Source organism: Myxocyprinus asiaticus, chromosome 7 (assembly GCF_019703515.2).
Source record: "Myxocyprinus asiaticus isolate MX2 ecotype Aquarium Trade chromosome 7, UBuf_Myxa_2, whole genome shotgun sequence".
NCBI lineage: Eukaryota > Metazoa > Chordata > Actinopteri > Cypriniformes > Catostomidae > Myxocyprinus > Myxocyprinus asiaticus.
In genome coordinates this window covers 515,718-538,575 of record NC_059350.1, presented here as the reverse complement: position 1 = coordinate 538,575, position 22,858 = coordinate 515,718, and the positions used below count along the sequence as shown (strand labels likewise).

The window sequence follows — 22,858 nt, the reverse complement described above, 5'->3', positions numbered from 1 at the left end:
CACTACACCTGCTGAACTATCCTCCATCACTACACCTGTTGAACTTTCCTCCACCACTACACCTGCTGAACTATCCTCCATCACTACACCTGTTGAACTTTCCTCCACCACTACACCTGCTGAACTTTCCTCCATCACTACACCTGCTGAACTATCCTCCACCACTACACCTGCTGAACTATCCTCCACCACTACACCTGCTGAACTATCCTCCACCACTACACCTGCTGAACTATCTTCCATCACTACACCTGCTGAACTTTCCTCCAGCACTACACCTGCTGAATTATCCTCCATCACTACACCTGCTGAACTATCCTCCATCACTACACCTGTTGAACTTTCCTCCATCACTACACCTGCTGAATTATCCTTCACCACTACACCTGCTGAACTTTCCTCCACCACTACACCTGCTGAACTTTCCTCCACCACTACACCTGCTGAACTTTCCTCCACCACTACACCTGTTGAACTTTCCTCCACCACTACACCTGCTGAACTTTCCTCCACCACTACACCTGCTGAACTTTCCTCCACCACTACACCTGCTGAACTTTCCACACTTTCCTGCACAACCACATCTTGTACATTCTCATTTTTGGTTACATTTTGATCTTCTCCTGCTTCAACCCTTTGTTCCTCTGTTATTGGCACTACAGTTTCAGTTCCATTTGTATTCACATTATTCTCAGTTTGCATTTTGTGCGGACAAGCAAATTTCTTGTGTCCAATATCTCCACACTCGAAACATTTCAGACTACCAGTACTCGCATAAATCATGTAGGATTTCCCTTCATGCTGAACGCGGAAAGAGATATCCAGAGATTGCGATTCCAAGAACATAAACACCTGATGTCTAAATGAAAACACGTGCTTTAACGCTTGATTTTTACAACCGAGTGGAATCATTTTTATTCTGCTAGCAAGTTTTCCAAATCTCAGCAATTCACGCTCAATATCACTGTTAGATATGAACGGCGGGATATTGGAAATAGTAACCCTCGTTGAGAGTGAGACAAGCGGTGAAATAACAGAAAAAACGCCACTTACCCACATGCCGCTCTCAATCAGCCGACCAACCAAACCGTGCTCCTTCAAAAAGATCAAGACGGCCTTGTTCATTCTTGAGGCCGAGATGATGTTCTCAAAGCCAATCTGTTCACCCACAGCCACGAGCACATCTTCCACAGACGCACCGGCATCAGGCACACACCTGACTCCATGACGTAGTGAGCTTCCATTTCCACACCCCGCCACGAGGTCGGAAAACAAACAAACAAACAAACAAACAAACAAACACACACACACACACACACACACACACACACACACGCACACACAATAAATAAATAAAATACAAAAAAAAAATAACAAACCAACCCAAAAAAGAAAGAGGAGAAAGAAAAAAGAAAAAACAGCCACTCTTCTCACCTGTAAAATGCTCACACGCCCAACAATCCCAACATGCAAAGCAAGAGAGAGAGAGAGAGAGAGCCATTAGGCACATTTTGTGTGTAGTATATTTTGTATGCAGCTCACATGCAAATGCTTTAGCAAATATGATAATGACATTTTTTTTCACTTACCTTATCAATATCTGCCGACCTACTTGTCAGTTGTTTATCTCTGTGTGTGTGTAAATCAGTAAAAATCACATTTTAATAAAACGAGTGATTTTATAAACTAATGGTTTTATTTAAAAATCTCTCCTCCCAAACAATATTTATAAAAAGGCAATCAGTTAAACAAAACAAGATTCCCCACTCAGATTTATTTTACATGTCCATAAACGTCCTGACCCAATCACATGACATGCTGGGCGGAGCTACTGTGACGTGAAACGTTAAATACTAGAATATTATTTTCACATAGAGCTCATTACATCATGTAAACAAGTTAAAATATAGTTTCATGTAGCACCATGGTAAAGTAACATTCATACAAACAAATACAAAAATACATCAACATCTTTCAAATAACATTCAAAAATAATGAACATAAGATAGAACGGATTTGTGTATGTGCACGTGCTGCTAACATAGAACGCAATCATGTGCCATGTTCAAAATGTAAATACAAGCATACTTCTTCCTGAAAACTGCACAGTGTACACCCTATGAATTTAAAATACAGTAAGATACAGTCTCTCATGCAGTGTGTTGTTGTACACTGCACATTTTGACAAATGTAGTAGGTCATGTGTGTACTGTATTCTGTGCATACAAACAATTCACAAACTGTCCACCGTTTACATCCTATATACTGCAGCAATAGCAAGAGTAGTATGTTAGTGTGCTATTCTGAACATAATGCCGATAGTTAGTTAGTTAGTTCACGCACAACTTCCTGCGATCAAACCTATGAGATAAAGGAACGAAAGCACCTGAATGTATAAATATAAGCAGTGAAAGTCTTTAGTGTACTAGCCGTTGAAGCACACGCTCCCCACACTGAAACCAAACTTCTGTTTCTGGTTCCCAAAATCCGTCACGGCGACATCTAAGAGCGGCAACACGTCCGACTGCGGCGAGATCACCTCCAGTACGGTCCGGTCCTGCCCTGAACGCCACTGCAAACACAGAGATACCATGTTTGTGACAAACATTGTTTTGATTTTAAGGTTTATTGAAACATTTCCAACACATTTTATGCTGAGTTCAGCACACACATGCAGTAGCAATTTTTAGTTTTTCTTGTTTTAGTCGAAATATTAGTCTTCAATATTTTGTCATGTCAATTTCATTCATTTTAGTCATTTTTACTCAACTATATTGTTATATTATTTTAGTCAACGAAAAACATATTTTAGTTGATGAAAATAACATAAATGTGTCAAACTGTAACAGACTTGAACCAATATTAAAACATTTGGAAAAATGTATAAACATTTTTTAAAGGAATATTCAGGGCTCAATATAAGTTAAGCTCAATTAATGTATTTAGTCTCATCGCTCCTTTTCTTTAAAAAAAGCAAAAATGGAGGTTCCAGTGAGACACTTACAATGGATGTCAATGGGGTCAATGGGGTCAATGGGGAGGGTTTAATGGCAGAAATATGGAGCTTATAATTTTATAAAACACTTACATTAATTCTTCTGTTAAAACTTGTATGTTATTTGAGCTGTTAAGATGTTTAAATAGTTGTTTTTATGGTTGTTTTTAGAGTTTGCGACGTTATGTCATCATGGCAACAAAGTTGTAAAATTGTTGTTTACGTCTTGTGTCTATACTTTTGAAACACTGAGTATTTTAACATTTACAGATTGGCCTCGTTGACTTCCAATGTGTCTCATTGTCACCCAGAATGCTTTTTAATTTTTTTTTTAAGAAAAGGAGTAAAGACGCTGGCTACCACCCCTGGAGTTGCGAGTTTGAATCCAGGGCATGTTGAGTGAGTCCAGCCAGGTCTCCTAAGCAATCAAATTGGCCCAGTTGCTAGGGAGGGTAGAGTCACATGGGGTAACCTCCTCGTGGTCACTATAATGTGGTTCTCGCTCTCGGTGGGGCGTGTGGTGAGTTGTGCGTGGATGCCGCGGAGAATAGCGTGAAGCCTCCACATGCACTACGTCTCCACGGTAACGTGCTCAACAAGTCACACGATAAGATGCGTGGATTGACGGTCTCAGACGCGGAGGCAACTGAGATTCGTCCTCCGCCAACCAAATTTAGGCGAGTCACTACGCCACCACGAGGACTTAGAGCGCATTGGGAATTGGGCATTCCAGATTGGGGAGAAAAGGGGAAAAAAGAAAAAAAAAAGTTAAAAAAAAGAAAAGGAGGGACGAGTCTAAATTAATTTTTGTGGTAATCAACATTTTGACACAAATGCTGTTGATTGAACTTAACTTGTATTAAACCCGGAATATTTGGTCAAACTTCAGCACATTTTGCTGCTATTGTGTGTACCTGACAACCGTCGTGTGTCGGTTGAATGTAATGAGCATTCTGTTGCGTGAGCTCCTCGCCGTTGCTGCCTCTGAAGCGCAGTGCATGTTTGTAGCTGAAGGAGGCGCTGTCGAGCCAGCCGGCCGAGTTCTGACACAAGTATGTGAAGCTCTGACGGGCCGTCGTGCTCAACAGCTTCAGGAAACCCAACTGAACGATGTGAACAGGGTTGCCATCCACATCCACGTAAGAAAACTACACAAGAGATATGAAAACGATATGAGTAAATTCCAGGATTAAATTACACAATCAAATATCACACACACATTCACACACCTGTGAACCCCTCTTGAACTTGCTGTACCAGCTTCCTGGTTTCTCTTTACTCCACGAGGCCATTTTTACCTGTGAACAGTAAACACCATTTAGATATCTCTGGTACAGTATTTCTCACAGTGACCTCAAGAAGTGTTTGCGCTCCACATTCAAGCACAGATCATACTTGCTTTCAATCAAATGACATATGTGGGTCACTGAGTGGTGAACTCTTGTTGAAGATCTCACCATTTGAAAGCTGCTGTACGGTTGCAGACACGTCTCGCCCTCCGCCGTGAAGTTACAGAACACTTTAAACGCGTCCCTATGGCAGCCCTGATTGGGGTCGATCCAGTACGCACCTGATGTGAAGGGTCATAGAAAGACACAACACAGTTACATAATAGATGGATGTCTGTTCACTAAATATCTGATACTGCACACAACAATGGAAAGCACTTTTTTGGTCTGATTGACTGACTTCAATCAACCTCTGGGAGTAAAGGCACACAGTTTTTTACCAGTCCACTGGGAAACAAAAGTCATGTTCACAGGGTTTCGGGCTGACACAATGGGCTCTTTTGAAAAAGAACTAGTTAGTGGATTTGTCAGGTTTAATACATTAAGTTGAAAGCAAATCGGACAATCTGAAACACAACTGTAAAGACCAATTTATACTTCTGCGTTGAACCTATGCCTGATGTGCACCTCTTTGAAAATGTAATCACCCGTCACATCTATGCAGAAAACAACAGCTGTGATTTGTCCACTGCGTACCACACCCCCAACCACACAACAAAAAATATATCTGAGGTAGTGTCGCATTATTTTAAGATCTACGGATCAAATAAAGTTGTATTTCGGCTTGTTTTAATCAGGAGCATCTACTGTTTATATATTCTTTGTTACATGAAGTTACGAACAAAACCCCAACTAAAAGCCAAATCTGTTTACCACTTATAAACTCAAAAAATTGTCTAAGTGGACAATTGTGGTCAGATTAAGCTGCAATTTGGACGAGACTTTATGCTGATAGTCAACAGTCGGTTCTGTTCTCACCATCAGGATACTAAAGGTGGCACATGAAGAATGAATGTGTGTGTAGTGCATGTACCGTCTGGATACTCGGGGTGGCACATCCAAAGCTCTTTGCAGGTTCTGGCGGGGCTGTGATACGAGCCCAATGGAGTTCTGAGTCCCTCCACCTCCGTTTTCATGGAGGCCAGTGACGCAAATACCTCCTCCATGTCCTTCTGCTCTCCGTCTACTCCATCACTCTGCATCTGTCCATCATCATCTACAGATGCTCCATCCACATCAGATTGTCTCCTACGCTTCCTGCCACCATCCAGAGCCAGAGAAGGTGCCATTCCCACCGCAGAAGAACCCTACAGAGATAGATAGAGGTGTAAGTGTAGTGTTTGTCACTGTTGTGTATGTCTGTGTGTGTTTAATGTTGAACTGATCACTCACTGGTGGTCCGGGGGGTCCAGCAGGACCAGTGTCTCCTCTGGGTCCAACAGGGCCCTTAAAACAACAACATCATGAACATCATTGAACATTCTGAAGGTAGCACAAATGTTACAGTGATGTTCTATATCACCTGAAGGTGTTACTGTCACTGAAGCAGGGCCAGTACTATGATGTGATCTTTAGTGTGGGCAAGTGGTTGTCTCTTAATTAGACCGGGAGGGGTTTGTCAGAAGTTTCTTGGGGCACAATTAAAAGACCATGCACCAGCATCTGAATGCAATGAAGTGGACAGCAGCCCAATGAACAGTTTGGTGGAAACTTCTGAAGATTGGCACACTGATTAGAAGACACCCGACAAGTCTTCTGACCAATTTTAGGGTCTCTCACTCAAACCCTCTAGCGCCACCTTTAGTTCAAAGTTTGTTGGTTATTTCTTCCGGTTTTAACTTTTGTATTGTTTGAACTTGAATCACAACAATACAAACTTTGATTTGAAGCAAAAAAGTATTTGAAAATCAGACAAAAAGACAAGGATACAAGACTGTGTAGTTAACATCTTTAATGAGGGAATGAACTACAATCCCATGAAGCATTGCGAATGACGTAATCGGATTAAAAACGATAGAAAATATGAAACTACATATTTAAATTTGTTGATTATAAGTGTAGAAACAATATATTTTAATGTTATTGCAAAATATTTAGATATATACAAATACTGTATATAAGTAGTTTGCATCATGAGAATGGACAGAGCTGCACACTTTGTTGGCAACGATTCTCTGATTGTTGGATCTCACTTTAGGATTATGGGTAGTGTAGTTCTTCACAAAGAATACCACTATTAAACATGATAATTTTTTTTTAAAATGAAGTTGAAATAACGCAGAATAATGGTTTCAACACAGGGCCATTTCTGACCATTTTGGTGCCTTAGGCGAGTGCGCTAATTGTCGCCCGGTGGGAGCGATCTCATCCCGTCGGTCCGTGGTTCGGTCTGCATTGGCGTATCTGTGATACAAACTGGTCACAAATAATCATATATCTGCTCAGAACTCTTCCTGTCCTCATGCTCTAAATCCTTACAAAATCCCAAAATAAGATGAAACTGTGTGTGTCTCTCTCACCTGGTTGCCTTTAGATCCTTTTTGTCCCATAGATCCCTAAAATACAGAGATTAACACTAATATAACAAACAAAAGAGCAAAGAGCTCATTCAAATACATTCCAGAAGCTGCTGACAGTATAAATCATTGATGATTTATATGAGTGTTAAAAAGACTTACAGAGAGTCCTGGTGGACCTGGAGGTCCATTGAGTCCTGGAGGTCCAACTGGACCCTGATGACACCACAACAACAATTCATACCATAAGTATGTGTATTTCTGTGTGCATCTGAGTATGTATATGCCTCAGTGTGTGTATGTGTGAGTTGACCTCATCTCCTTTGACCCCCTGAAGTCCCTGATTTCCTGGCAGTCCTCGATCGCCCTTCTCTCCAGATTCACCCGGCGGTCCAATCAAACCAATGAGACCGCCATGACCCTGACACACACACACACATATAGATATATAATGAATTCATGTGCATTTCAATGTGTAAAGTATGTGTATGTTTTGCTGTTGTACCTTTTCTCCTTTCTTGCCCGGATCTCCCTTCAGTCCTGCGAGTCCAGCGGGGCCCTGAACACACACACAGATATCATATCATCACTGAGAGAATGAATATAGACTGAATATAATCACTCGACTCTCTGATATAACATTGGAATTCAACTAATAAGGAATGAATATTAAAGAGTCACCATTGGTCCAGGTGGTCCAGTCTGACCTGGAGGTCCATTTAAGCCTTGTTCACCCTAAAGAGAGGAAGTTTATCTTTATCACATCCGTCTTTACTATGTTTTGTCTTTGTAGAGCAGTAACGGTGTCACTAAATATAATCAGATATGATATTTAACGTGACTTTGTGTGCTGTATCTCACCGCTGGACCAGGTATTCCTGGAAGCCCCTGAGGTCCTGCTTTACCTGGATTCCCCTGACCACCCACCGGCCCAGGTTTACCCATCACACCCTCATAACCAGCAGCACCCTGAACACACACAGATGGAGTGTTTGAAGTGACAGTGAAAATGTCTAAACAAACTTACAGTGACACTGTTTCACAGGTTAGCTCAGAAGAAAGAGATGAACTGTATTTTACCTTATCTCCCTTCAGTCCCGGTCTCCCTTCTTTTCCTGGAGGACCCAGATGACCCTGAATGAAACAAGAGATATACATATCTGCAATTAAACACTCATACACTGTAATCTAAATACACACACTAACTCAAGCAAATAACAGTTCACAAAGAGACACACATGTCCCACACACACTGACCCTTCGTCCTGGTCGTCCCGGTGGTCCTGGTTCTCCAAAGGGTCCTGGAGGGCCCTAAATAAACAGACACACAATGAGAGAGAGTTTAAATGACATCAACAAATTGTTTACTGCTGTACAATCACATTACAGACACTTTATCACATTACTGATCTATAGTCTGCATCTTCATTGTATTCCATTTTTATTTATTACTGTATAAACCATAACAGCTGCTATAAAATACATCAAAACCATAACTACCCCAACACAGTTACACACCCTCATACAGAAGAGATAGAACATAAGAATGTAATAAATGTGAGAATGACTCACAGATTTTCCAGGATCTCCATTGTCTCCTTTAGATCCCGGGCTTCCATCAATCCCCTGAACAATAGAAAATATTTTTATTCATGTAATCACATCTCAATACATGCTGACTGATATCAGTGAGTGAATGATGTGAATATTCAGTTTTACACATCGAGATGGGCACTCACATTAATACCTGGCTCTCCAGAAGCTCCCATATCTCCAGGAAAACCAATAGGACCCTGAAGAGAGAGAGGAAGACTTCTAATTTCTAGTGTAACATTAAAGCTGTCACCACCCCAAGAAACGTTGGACTTTTCAAAGCTGCATATAAGTGTATTGGTGAATCAGCTGTTTCAGTTGCTGTCAGCATGCTCCATGAGTCTGTGTTTGTTGGTAGCTTGCTAGCCTGCTTAGCATTGATTATTCCTCTATGTTCATTGTTTTATCCTTTGCCATTTTACCACATGCTTAGTCACCCCCCCCCGCTTTTCTACTGTTTGAACTGCGTGTATATTACCGTGCGCACCCGTTTTCTTTTCTTTTTTCCGCTTGTGTATATCTCGCATTTCGACTGCATGCATTCGTTTTCTCCTCTGTGTTTTACACGAATTACTGCATCAATCTCAAACCTCTGCTGATCAGGAACCACCACAACAACAGCAAAGAATTGCGTGAGGGATTCACATAGATCTCAAACCCTCACCGCTCAAGAACAACCATAACAACAACAAACAATCACGGTAAGTCATGGCATCTGCTCATGTTATTACTTCCTGCACTGCAGGCCACATGGGTACTATAGCTTCTTCCGTCAGCAGTGAGGGGTTTACATGTAATAAATATAAGGAATCAGTCAGACTGACGGAGAAGGTTAATGAGTTAATGGCATGCATCTGAATGCTAGTGAAATTAGATGTAAATTGTCTCGGTCCTGTCACTCTGGCAGTCTAGGTTTTTGTGTGACAGGACCGTAACATCATCATTCTATGTCTGTCTTGTGTTTCGTTTTCTGTCTCTGTGTGACCGCACGGCTTCGGTTGTTATATCCCTGCCGTACGCTCCTCAGTTAGTCTCATGTTTCATGTTCGGAGCATGGTGTCTGGGTCCTGACATCCCTGTCGGGAAGTGTTCTGATTTGGACACTCATGCTCCATGTTCTGTCTGTTACTGGCATGAGTGCATTGCGCTTATGTCATCTTGGCAGCATTCACTCATGTCAATCGTTTATGTTTGCCTGGCGTGCTTCGCGTTGTGCTCACATTATGCTGTGTGCCCAGGTCGCAGCTGTCTTCACGTTGTGCTGAAGTTCGGTCACTTTGGTCTGAGGTGTCGGGTTTGTGCGTGGCCGAACTCTCGCAAAGGTGTCCTGTCTTGTTTTGTTGCCTGTTGCTTGCATTGCGTGCCGTTTGCCTCGCAATGTACGCTCAGGCTTTGTCTAGTGTGGGAATGCATGGCATTGCTTTGACATTGCTACGCTTACTCTAGTCTTGTCTGTCGATTGGCATGAGCGTATATTGCCTTGTTGTCTTGGCGATGAGCACTTATGCCATACGGGTGTTTGTGTCTTGTGAGAGCACGTGGCTTTGTTTTGTTTCTGTGTTGCCACGTGTCCCTCAGTCTTGCGTCATACCCCGTCTCCTTGTTTACTCATTATATTATTGTTACACCTGCCCTGCCCATTAACCTGTTTGATTTCCTTCCCTATTTTAGTCTCCTCGTGTGTGCTGTCCAGTGCCAGTTCGTCTTGTGCTTGTTTCATGTTCATGTAGGTCCTGTTTGCCTTCCAGTCTGTCGGTTCTGGTTGGTCCCGGACACAGTTCATCTATCCCCAGCCCGTCATCTAGTTTGTTGCCCTGGACTGTTTTTTACCCTACTGGGTAGTTTTCATTTGGTTTTGTTTATTTTGTATAAATAAATCCTTTTATTTTTTAACTCTGCTTCAACATGTGACAGTACGAACTGGCCACCGATGGACCCAGCAGAAAATTTGTTTTGACTGGTTCTCCTGCTCGTCAATGTGCAGCTCACGTGAAGAGGCTGTTCGGGCTATGCCAGGAGGACAAGTCCGTGTGGGGATATGCCTTAGAGTTTTTGGCTTTATCCTCAGGTCTGGGATACAATCAGGCCTGCCTTATTGAGCTTTTTAGGGCAGATCTGATTGAGCCCATTAAATCTTGTGTCCCAGATTGGGGTGAGAGTGGAAGTTTTCTTGAGGCAGTCAGACTCACCATGAATTGGGAGATGTTTATCATAGTCTGGAGGAGCCGGAGAAGAAGGAAGCCCAGCCCATCGGCCGAGCCCACCGCTGCTACCCGCCAGGAGGTGGAGGAGCCCACTGCTGACCGCCAGGAGGTGGAGGAGCCCGCAGCTGACCACCAGGAGGCAGAGGAGATGGCGGCTGACTGCCAGGAGGCGGAGGAGCCCACTGCTGACTGGCAGGAGGCGGTGGCCATTACCGCAGCAGTGCTTCTCACCACCCGGAAGAGGAAGAGGAGAAGGGTACCTACTCCTCAGTCGCTGCTAGAGCCCAAGAGGCCGTTTCCTTACGTTTCCCTAATGCTGCCATTGCCCACGGCCATGGAGGCCATTCCCCAGTTGCAGCTGCCAGCGCTCACGGCCAAGGAGGCTGTTTCCCCTGCTGCTGCCAGTGCCCATGGCCACAGAGGCCGTTCCTCTGCAGCTGCCAGCATCCACGGCCACGGAAGCCAGCATCCACAGAGGCCGTTCCCCTGCCGCTGCCAGCATCCATGGCCACGGAGGCTGTTCCCCTGCCGCTGCCAATGCTCATGGCCACAGAGGCTGTTTCCCTGCCGCTGCCATCGCCCACAGCCACTGAGGCCGTTCCCCAGTTTCTGCCAGGACTCATAGCCACAGAGGCCATTCTCCAGTCTATGCCAGTGCCCACAGCCATGGACGCTGTTCCCCAGACTCTGCCAGCGCCCACACCACAGAGGCCGTTCCTCAGTCTCTGCCAGCGCTCATGGCCACGGAGGCCGTTCTCCAGTCTCTGCCAGCGCTCACAGCCACGGGGGCTGTTCCCCAGTCTCTGCCAGTGCCCATGGCCACGGAGGCCGTTCCTCAGTCACTACCAGCAGTCGCCAGTGACCAGTCAGATCCTGTCCAGCTCCCAGCCTTCCTGCCCTTGCTACGCTCCTCTCCTCCCTAAAACCTCCTCCCAGGCTGCCGGACCCCACCTCTTTCCTGAGGCTTCCTCTCAGACTGCCTGACCCCGCCTCTGTCCTGAGGCCTCCTCCCAGGCCACCGGGCCAAGCCAGTGGTTAAACAAACACATCCTGTCTAGCAAAACACACATACTATCAAACTTTATCAATTAAAACATCTGTCAATGGTAAATCTTTATCAGTCAAAACACACATCCTCTCATCCAACAACCAAAACACAATTCAGACATCCTCTCAAACTTTATCTGCCGCACACATCCGGTCTAAGACCCGCCCCCCCCCCCCCACTCCCCCATTAATCATCCTTATCTCATCCATCAATCAAATTTTGACATATGGTTCCCTATACTAACTACTCCCTTATATGAACATTCTAAATGAATCAATTCACTTAAAAGCATTTGACTTTTCAAAGCTATATATATGAGGATTGATGAATCATTTGTTTTAAACGGTTCCCTTACATGAACCATCTGAACGAACTGATTCACTTAAAAGAATTGGACTTCACAAAGCTAGATATAAGTAGAAGGGTGAATCTTTTGTTGTACTGTAAACAGTTCCCTTATGTGAACCATTTAAATGAACTGATTCACTTCAAAGAATTGAACTACCCAAAGCTAGATATAAGTGGATTGGTGAAGCATTTCTTTTAAACAGTTCCCGAACATGAATAATCTGAACGAACTAATTCACTTAAAAGAACTGGACTTTCCAAAGCTATATATAAGTTCATTGGTGAATCATTTGTTTTAAACAATTCCCCTGCATGAACCATCTCAACGAACCGATTCACTTACATGAACTGGACTTTCCAAAGCTATATATAAGTGGATTGGTGAATCGTTTGTCATAAACAATTCCCTTGCATGAACCATCTCAACGAACCAATTCGCTTACATGAACTGAACTTTCCAAAGCTACATATAAATACATTGGTGAATCGTTAGTTTTAAACCGTTCCCTCACATGAACCATCTGAACAAAATGATTCACTTAAAAGAATTGGACTTCTCAAAGCTACAAATAAGTGGATTGGTGAATTGTTTTTTTTTAAACAGTTCCCTTACATGAACCATCTGAATGAATTGATTCACTTAAATGTTTTGGACTTCCCAAAGCAAAAATTTGTGGATTGGTGAATCATTTGTTTTAAACGGTTTCCTTACATGAACCATCTGAACAAACTGATTCACATAAATTCTTCGCTAAAAAGAATTGGACTTCCCAAAGCTACATATAAATACATTGGTGAATCATCGGTTTTAAACCATTCTGTCACATGAACCATCTGAATGAACCAGTTCACTTACATGAATTGGACTTCCCAAAGCTATATATAAGTCGATTGGTTTGTTTTAAACCGTTCCCTTACATGAACCATCTGAACAAACTGATTCACATACAAGAATTGAACTTTCCAAAGCTAGATATAAGTGTATTGGTGAATTACTGGTTTTAAACCGTTTCCTCACATGAACCATCTGAACGAACCGATTCACTTACATTAATTGGACTTCCTAAAGCTACATATAAGTCGATTGGTGAATCATTTGTTTTAAACATTTCCCTTACATGAACCATCTGAACAAACTGATTCACATAAAAGAATGGGACTTTCCAAAGCTAGATATAAGTGTATTGGTGAATTGTTTGTTTTAAACAGTTCTCTTGCATGAACCATCTAAACGAACCAGATTAACTTAAATGTTTTCGACTTCCCATGAGAGAGAGAGGTTGAGTTTGGAAAGGCCTACTACCTTAATACTCTTATAAACTTCTTGCAAGACTTTTAATATTTTGGTCTAAGTAACACACACACAAACACACAAATACACACACACTGACCGCATTCCCTTTTGCTCCATCTTCTCCAGATGGTCCTCTGGCTCCTGGTGAACCTCCAGCACCTGATGGTCCCTGGTCTCCTTTCTCACCCTGTTCTCCCTTCTCTCCCTGACAACACACACACACACAGACACATGTTCAGTGTGTTGCTGTGGTGATACAGGAAGTGATGTGTGTGAGGACAGGATGTTGTAAAGGACTTACTGTGCTGCCAGAAACTCCAACTGCTCCAGGATCACCAGATTCACCATCTTCACCCTGTCAGTTATCAACATCATCATCATCATCGATATCACACACATGCTTGGACTGTAACATATTATATTATATTAGGCAATACGATCAATGTCTAAATTACAGATGCCGGAGTGTCAATTTATTCTATGGAATTATTTCATTTTCCAGCAAACTAAACTTGTTTTATGTTCCTTCCTTATTACTTCATGCCCTTCCTTATTATTTTCCTTAATTATTTCCTGGCCTCTATGTTCATTCTATACCTGATTACAGTATGTATTAAATCAGCACATAAAGACATTTGATCAGTTATCATTAAACATGCCAAACAGCATGAACATTTCGATAATTTACCTTCTCACCCACTGCACCAGGCTGACCTCGCACTCCAGGACGACCAGGAGGACCCTGAAAAACAGAGTGTGTGTTTGTGTGTTTATTCGGAGGGTGTGTGCATATCTATTAAAGAAAAATACATTTGTGTGTGTTTACCTGTCCACCAGAGGGCCCCTGAGGTCCTCTAGGCCCAAACTGACCCGGAGGGCCCTATACACACACACAAGCACACACATTTAAAAACGTAGTACACAGTGATCAATACACATGCTCATAACTGAAAGACGAATAAATCAATCAGTGTTAATTGATTAAAAAGATCAGAAATAAGTCTGACAGAGTTCACTCACTAAGAGACCAGAGTTTCCACTCTCTCCTTTCTCTCCAGGAGGACCCGGCATTCCCTACACACACACACACACACACACACACACACACACACACACATCTGTATTACATTACACACAAATAAACACCATAATGTTTTTGTGGCATCAAAAAGTTAAGGGGCCATCTAAGGCAGCTGACATTGATATACTGTATCTAACCCTACAGACTCTACTCTTCTATTAGTATCAACGATTAACTCTTGCTCAATGTTGTTATGTGATGTTATTTTTTCTGATGTTGTTAGTTTATGATGTTATGCAATTTTATGTCATGTAATGTTATGATGTTATGTTGATACGCTATTATCAGGGACTAAAACGGTTCAAGGAATGAAAACCGAAAATGAATGAAATTTTTATCAGAATGCAACCGAAAACCGAAACAATGTGATTTTCGAATTGTTCCGGAGTGAAAACGTTATTTTTAAATGCTTAATTTTGTTCCGATAATTTTTTCATGAAACTAAAGACCAATGTGTTTATCACAGCACATTTTTATAACTACACCTCTTCATGTTGACTGAAAAAATGAAACATGTGATTTAATCCTGAAGGAAACTGCTGCATCACACATTTCTTTTTAAGAAGACCTTTTTAACAACTATATATAATTACTACATATACATACACGACTAATCCAGATACAATGAAAAGGTAAAAGGAGGTAAAAAGTACATTTCTCAGTTGTTTCTAAGTCTTCACTGAATTATTGTTAGATATGATGCATTAACACAGATTTGATGCTGCCAGGTTTTGACTGAGAAGCAGATCTGTAATTAAAATGATACTTTACTGTTAATTAACTGTATGCTTGTTATGATTTCTGTGCTGATAAATCCACCACTCTGGAAAAAAAAAAATTATTTGCTAAATTAACTTATTTTGGTGAGGCAAGTGTCTTATTTTGGTCTTGTTTTTCCAGACCAAGTTGCTTATTTCTATTGTGAGATCTGGCAACACTGAAACTGGTATTTCACCCACCCCTTATAGCGCAGAGTACTGTCATTTTAAAAAGAACGTTAATAACCATTCTTTTATTTTGTTCTAACTGGTAACCATTTGGAAAGGAATCTGCAGAACTTCAGAATTAAAAAATACTGTTTTTGCTCAGAACGAAATGACAAATCTTTCGGTTTTAGTCCCTGGTTATTATGCTATGTGGTGTTATGATGTTATGTTATGTGATGCTATTATGTTATGTTGTTATGCTATGAATTGTAATGTTATGATGTTATGTTATATGATGTTATTTTATGTTGTTCTCTTATCTGATGTTTTGTGATGTTATGATGTTGTTATGTGATGATATCATGTTATGTTATGTGATGTTATTGTTATTTGATGTTATGTGATGTTATGTTTTCATGTTATGATGTTATGCTATGATGTTCTGTTATGTGATGTTATGATGTTATCTTATGTGATGTTTTGAGGTTATGTTATGTTATGTTATGTGATGTTATGTTTTGATGTTATGCTATGTGATTTATGTTATGATGTTATGTTATGTTTTTATGTTATGTGATGTTATGATGTTATGTTATGTGATATTATGTTGTTATGTTATGCTGTCAAATATTATGGTGTTATGTTGTTATGTTGTTATGCTCTTATCTGATGTTTTGTGATGTTATGATGTTATGTGATTATATAATGTTGTAATGTGATGTTATGATGTTATGTGATGATATAGGTGCACCACACCTTGTCAAACACCTGTCTCCTGTACGCAACTCTTCTGTCTCTATGTTCTCTCCTCTGACTGACACTGAGGTCTCTAAACTCCTCCTCTCCAACCACCCCACAACCTGTTCCCTTGACCCCATTCCTTCTCACCTTCTCCAGGCCATTTCTCCATCCATCCTACCTGCACTCACACACATAATTAACACATCTCTACTTACAGGCACTTTTCCCACTATATTTAAGCAGGCTCGAGCAACCCCGCTACTGAAAAAACCTGCACTTAATCCCACACAAATAGAACACTACAGACCAGTCTCTCTCATACCATTCATGGCCATCAGATCTTACTCTCTACCCTTTCCTCGCTGGGCATCACAGGAACTGTGCTTGACTGGTTTAATTCCTATCTCTCAGGTAGGTCCTTCAAGGTAGCCTGGAGAGGTGAGGTATCCAAGCCACATCAGCTACTTACTGGGGTACCTCAGGGATCAGTGCTTGGGCCACTTCTGTTCTCTATATACACAACATCACTGGGACCCATCATTCAAGCACATGGTTTCTCTTACCACTGTTACGCTGATGACACGCAACACTACTTGTCTTTCCAGCCCAACGACACCACAGTGACTGCTCGAATTTCTGCCTGTCTGGCGGACATCTCGGCCTGGATGAAGAAGCACCACCTGCAACTCAACCCAGCCAAGACTGAACTCCTTGTCTTTCCAGCCAACCCTGATATTGAACACAACATCACCGCGCAGCTGGGTGCAACTACAGTAACGCCTTCCAAATCGGTCAGAAATCTAGGGGTAACCATCGACAACAGACTAAATTTCACAGACCACATCTCAAAGACCGCAAGATCATGTAGATTTACACTCTACAATATCAGGAAGATAAGACCCTTCCTCTCTGAACATGCCACACAACTACTTGTCCAGTCACTTGTCATAACTAGACTGGACTACTGTAACGCTCTCATTGCAGGCCTCCCCGCATGTGCAATTAGACCCCTGCAAATGATCCAGAATGGTCTTTAATAAACCAAAGAGAGCGCATGTTACACCACTCCTTGTCTCTCTCCACTGGCTACTGGATGATGCACGTATCAAATTCAAGGCTCTGATGCTGGCATACAGAACAGTCACTGGGTCTGCTCCAGCATACCTAAAATCCTTTCTGCAGAGCTACGTGCCCACTAGAAGTATGTGGTCAGCTAAGGAACGTCGCCTTGTTGTACCAACACAAAGAGGCACCAAAACACTTTCCCGGACTTTCAGCTTCATCATACCACGTTGGTGGAACGACCTTCCCAACTCCATCTGTGAAGCTGACTCACTCTCTGTCTTCAAAAAACGACTAAAAACACAAAATTTCCATGAGCACTTAACCAGTCACTAAAAAAAAATAAATAAAAAAAATTCTGTTGCACTTTATTCTGTTTTGAATACTATTATGATGCTAGTTATACTTTGTAATACAGCACTTTTCATACCACTGTCTCCTAAGATGATTCGCTTATGTTTTCCTCTCTTGTAAGTCGCTTTGGATAAAAGCATCTCCAATTGAATAAATGTAATGTAATGTAATATAGTGTTATGTGACGTTATGTTGTCATATGTTATGATGTTATGCTATGATGTTCTGTTATATGATTTTATGGTGTTATGATGTTATATGGTACGACGTAATGTCATGATGTTATGTGATGTTTTGCAATATCTTGTTATGATGTAATGTTATATTCTGTTTTGTTATGTTTTTTTATGTACAGTGGTTACATTTCTAGTGTGACAGATTGTGATTTTCTTGTCCTGTACTCTTTTAGTCTTTTTTATATATATAATTTATTTGGTTGTACAACTGAAGCAAGTGGGATGAGCAAAAAATTGGTTCTTAGTTTGAGACCAGCACGTTTTTGAGGCCAGCCAATTTTTGCAGCCCAGAAATAATTTTCTTCTGTGGAATTACTTGAGATAGGGCCAGACTGGCCATCGGCTCCAGCATCAGCTCTTTGTGGGTAGAAACAGGATAAGAGAGGACGTGTGGAATATAAACAGGTACCTGTAACCCAGTTGGGCCCCTTGATCCTTTAAACCCTCGGAAGCCCTCATCACCCTTCTGTCCATACATTCCCTGCTGTCCTGGAGGACCGGGCTCTCCATCCACACCCTAAGAGCCAGATACATGAATCACATTTAAATACTCTGAATGATCAAGCATCAATAAGAAACATTAATGTCTGAATAACTGCACAGTCTAAAAAGATGCTGTTTCTTGCACATACTCCGATTTACAAAGACTCACATGTAGAAACATTTGCTAAAGCTGTTGAAATCTATAAACAAACTCACAGGTGCTCCTGGCTGTCCCTCGGGCCCCTGAGTGCCGCCTGGACCTGCCGGCCCCTGAGAGGAGATTATTATAACTTATTATTATAACAGTATGATATGTGTTGGTCTAATATGTGTTGTGAAGTTTGTGTTTGAGTCACTCACAGACTCTCCTTTGTCTCCTTTGCTTCCCTTCTGTCCTGCAGCCCCTGTTTCACCCTGACAAACACACACACAAATAATAACTCTATTACACATACTATGTTATACATATTTTACTCTATTACATATAAATACACTCTTGTCACCTTATCTCCATCCTCTCCTGGTGGTCCTGGAGGGCCCGCTGTTCCTGGTAGCCCCACAGGCCCCTGTTCACCATCCTGACCTGCAGGTCCAATGAGCCCCTTTTCTCCCTTTAAACACAAATACACATGTTAAACACAAACACACACACACTAAGAATATGAATTGTGATTTTTCATGTCTTACTGGCTCTCCCTTCTCTCCCATTGGTCCAGGCCCACCGCTAGTTCCGGGTCGACCTGGCTGACCAATCGCACCAGCCAGTCCAGGAGCCCCCCTTTCACCTGTGGGCCCCTACAAAGACACACAGAGCTCTTCATAACTGTATTTATGATATGACAGAGACTATCAAAGAAATCAGAGTGTTTAAGAGAGAAAGTACGTACAACCGGTCCTGGGGGCCCGATAGGCCCCGCCCCTCCCTTTAATCCAACTGGCCCCTATACAAGAGAACACAAATCACATGACAAGACTGACCAATCACAAACCCTGATGGAGGACATATAACAACTGTATATTGTGAATATCAACACTAAACCAATTGACTAAATGGATCACTGACAATTGCAACCATCATAAAACTGCTAAGTATGTCATGTTTACTTATAAAAACATCAGGAATGATTAGCTGTAAATTATCTTTATCATAACCCTGTATTTAAAATTAGTGAAATGTCATGTGAGCGGTTACCATGGCACCTGGCGCTCCACGACTACCACGAAATCCTTTCAGACCCTGTGGACCATTCTTTCCAGAAGTACCGGGACCTCCAGGGTCACCCTGATAACCGCAAACACACACAAACCCACTTACTGTAAGCTGAGATTGAATAATGACAATGATCAAAATGGAAACACAACAACATCAAAGAAAGGGATGACAGAATATAGTGATGCAGTTACAGATCAACAAAGTGACACATTCTCACTGATGATTTTCTCACCTTTGCACCCTCTTTACCAGCAGCTCCAGGCAAACCTTGCTCTCCAGCAGGTCCAGCAGAGCCCGGGTGTCCTCTCTCTCCCATTGGTCCAGTTTCTCCTGTATTACCCTGCAGAAAAATCGCAGCCAATAAGAACAAGTGCTTAAAGTCCAATGGCATGAGCTTGGGGGCGGGGCTGCCCGTTTGTTTGACCAATGGCAGATAGGAGGAGTATTAGGAAAACACTCATTTATTTGAAACTCCGTTTGGTAGCGCAGAAAGTACACACTTCAGCTTCATGGCAGGGGCGGTTCTAGGGTCAGTGCATATATGGTATTATTGATACTGTAGAAAGACTGGTATCATTCATTTATACTAGGGCTGTCGATTTAGCACGTTAATTCAGTGCAATTAATTATATAAAAAATTAATGCATGCAAAAAATGTACGCAATTAATCATGTCCCCGGACCATAATATGAAATATTCCTTTCATATGAGCAATTCAAGCTTGAAGTACCACCTGTTTTCTCCAGGGGGCAGTAAGAGAATCTCAAGCTTATACAGAGAACAAAACCACACCGAGAGCAGACGACACGAGATAAGAACACGTTCTAGCGTACAAATACAGCTTAATGGAGCACAAATTCAAAGGCAGGGATCTCAAGACGTGTTTAACTTGACACAGGAACCTAAAAACAGAATGTTTATGATGCAACGCAAACGAGACACACAAAAAGCATCCGTTTGTGGCAGGTGTACATTGACGCGTCCTTAAACAAGTCCTTATAATAAATCTATGGCTGATTGATGAATTTAGTTGCTAAATGGATTGCTGTGAACTGTAGGACAGTGATTGCTTATGTTCAGTATTATGAAAATAAACAATATATTGCATTCTAAACCCACTTTCTGAATGGTCTTTTTTAATGATTCACTTGTGTGCCAAAATAATGTCATGCATTTTAATTATCTGAATAATAAATTAATTGTTTTTATTATTTTTAATATATATACAGTATATATATTATTTATAATTATTTCAATATAACTGTTTATAATTATTTAATCATTATATATTGAATTATTGTTATTTGAGGGGCTTTCTCAGCAAATATTTATGTATGCCATTAATCACAATTAATTTGATGAATTAATCGGCATACCATGTAAATAATTCAATTAAACATTTTAATCGATTGCCAGCCCTAATTTATGTATATATGTTACTAAATATTACAATATATTTATATTTTAGCATCAACTTGATACGGAAGCACTGGGTACTTCTGACATCAATATAAGATGAGAAAAACATTCAGGGCTTTACTGAAAACATGCGGGGCTTAAGCCCCGGGAGCCCACCATTAGCACAGCCCATGCTTTACAGTATCTTCTCAAGCAATCTGGGAATTTGAAGTGACATTTGTCTGACCCTCTAGTTATTAAGGCCACACTTCTGGATTTTAAGGATAGGACCACCTTCATAATCCTGGTTTATATTCTGAAAAGATGAGCTCACCTGCGGCCCGACAACACCCGATGGTCCCGGTGGCCCAGTCTTGCCTTGGAAACCCTGTCAGAAGACAAGCAATCAAAACTGTACAGAACATCACAACACACTTTAATAACGCCGCACAATCAGTGATGTAATGCAGACACTCAGCAGAAGGCTTGGCTTCCTAGTTCACTGGCAAATAAGGGTCAGCTTCAGAGTCAGGGTTAGGGGATAACATGTTCAACATCATAACCATGTTCTCTTGTTTCTGGAAGCTACTGTGGTAAACCTCTCATGCTCACCGGCTCCCCCCGCTGGCCTGGATGACCTGGCAGACCATCTTTCCCAGCAGAACCCTGCAGATAGGAAGTGTTGAGAATGAAATCAGAATATTCTGTTTAATCTGAACATTCTCTGTCCAGGAAAATAGAATTAAATTAAGATTAGTGTCACTTACGCTGGGGCCTTTGGGGCCCATCTCTCCTACACGTCCCTGTGGTCCTTGCGGTCCCTGCAGTATTTGATCACATTTATTCATTTATCCAGTAAGTATCATTTAAATACCACATTAACCTGAAATAACATGCAATAAATACAACTGACCAGCTAAAACACAACTACAGTGAACAAATGGTTAACATGTGTGTGTTTCTGTTAATATGCATGTGTGTTCTGTATGTGTGTCATAAGGGCTCTTACCCTCTCTCCCGTGGGCCCTGGGGGCCCGTCGTGTCCTGATGACCCCTAGAACAGAAATGGTTTGACCCTTCATTACTCTTACTAGCATATGCAGTCAATTCTACAACATTATATGACAATAAGGGCTGACAATAAGTAGCTTATTTGTCCCAAAAACCTTCAATGTGTTTATAATTTATCATCAGTAGTTTTATTTCAGGTAAACATGACTTGCCTTTAGGGAACAGTATTCAAAACACAGGTGTGTATAGTGTTTTGTTTGTGATGGATGTAAATGAAAATTCATTGAAATTTTACCTTGTCTCCTGATTTACCGGTGGGTCCTCTTGCACCCCGTCCTCCACGAGCACCCTGAGACATAAATAAGCACACATCAGCTCAAGCACCAGTTTCTTCACAATCATTTCACACATATCAGATGCTAAAAATCAGCAGTGTGGACACAGAACTCACATTGGGGCCCCTCTGACCTGCAGCCCCTGCGGGACCCGGTGGACCCTGAGATTAAAATTATAATCTATTAATATGGACACATTCACATGAGTGCACATTTTACATATTTATACGTTTTTGCTTTAACACTTATTTTCAGCAGTTAAGCATATTGTTGTAACAAAATTATGTTATTAAATGACCTTCTTCCCTTTTTCTCCTGGAACTCCAATTGCTCCAGGAAACCCATCAGAACCCTGTGAAAACATCACAACAGAGTCATTAATTAATTTACACATAGAGAACTGAAACATCATCCATTCTTCTGCTCATCTTCATCTTACCTTCAACCCCTGACGCCCCGGGTAACCTGGTAAACCTGGAACACCCAGTTTTCCCTGAGAGGAGGCAAATGAGAGATAAATAGAGAAGAGCACAACAACAAAGACAGTGGGTATAATCTTGTAACTTTTATCTTTAAAAGGAACTGTTTCTTCTCATTCTTATTGATGATGAAATTTTACCTTTTCTCCAGCGATGCCTGCGAGTCCAGCATCACCTATTGGGCCGCTCTGTCCTTTGGGACCCTCAGGACCATCTTCACCACGCATACCGGAAGCTCCTAAATCTCCCTAA

The 22,858-nt window shown here is 41.6% G+C and overlaps 1 protein-coding gene across 2 annotated transcripts in view; it reads right to left on the bottom strand.

Annotated features, from left to right (window-relative positions):
- Positions 1–1,755: 1,755 nt before the first annotated feature.
- LOC127444194 (collagen alpha-1(XI) chain-like) overlaps positions 1,756–22,858 on the bottom strand; it is a 52,261-nt gene continuing 31,158 nt past the window's right edge. The window contains exons 29-66 of one of the 2 annotated variants that reach the window (XM_051703439.1): positions 22,747–22,854; positions 22,567–22,620; positions 22,426–22,479; positions 22,244–22,288; positions 22,088–22,141; positions 21,791–21,835; positions 21,549–21,602; positions 21,394–21,447; positions 21,116–21,169; positions 19,616–19,723; positions 19,363–19,452; positions 19,058–19,111; positions 18,858–18,965; positions 18,674–18,781; positions 18,531–18,584; positions 18,387–18,440; positions 18,097–18,204; positions 14,308–14,361; positions 14,114–14,167; positions 13,976–14,029; positions 13,589–13,642; positions 13,385–13,492; positions 8,540–8,593; positions 8,373–8,426; positions 8,058–8,111; positions 7,881–7,934; positions 7,662–7,769; positions 7,482–7,535; positions 7,306–7,359; positions 7,114–7,221; positions 6,963–7,016; positions 6,804–6,839; positions 5,677–5,730; positions 5,318–5,591; positions 4,453–4,565; positions 4,225–4,293; positions 3,910–4,143; positions 1,756–2,572 (exon numbers count right to left, since the gene is read on the bottom strand). In XM_051703439.1, the coding sequence (XP_051559399.1) occupies positions 2,426–2,572; positions 3,910–4,143; positions 4,225–4,293; positions 4,453–4,565; positions 5,318–5,591; positions 5,677–5,730; positions 6,804–6,839; positions 6,963–7,016; positions 7,114–7,221; positions 7,306–7,359; positions 7,482–7,535; positions 7,662–7,769; positions 7,881–7,934; positions 8,058–8,111; positions 8,373–8,426; positions 8,540–8,593; positions 13,385–13,492; positions 13,589–13,642; positions 13,976–14,029; positions 14,114–14,167; positions 14,308–14,361; positions 18,097–18,204; positions 18,387–18,440; positions 18,531–18,584; positions 18,674–18,781; positions 18,858–18,965; positions 19,058–19,111; positions 19,363–19,452; positions 19,616–19,723; positions 21,116–21,169; positions 21,394–21,447; positions 21,549–21,602; positions 21,791–21,835; positions 22,088–22,141; positions 22,244–22,288; positions 22,426–22,479; positions 22,567–22,620; positions 22,747–22,854 (3,051 nt within the window). In that variant the 3' untranslated portion in view covers positions 1,756–2,425. The other variant, XM_051703440.1, reaches the window with a different exon arrangement.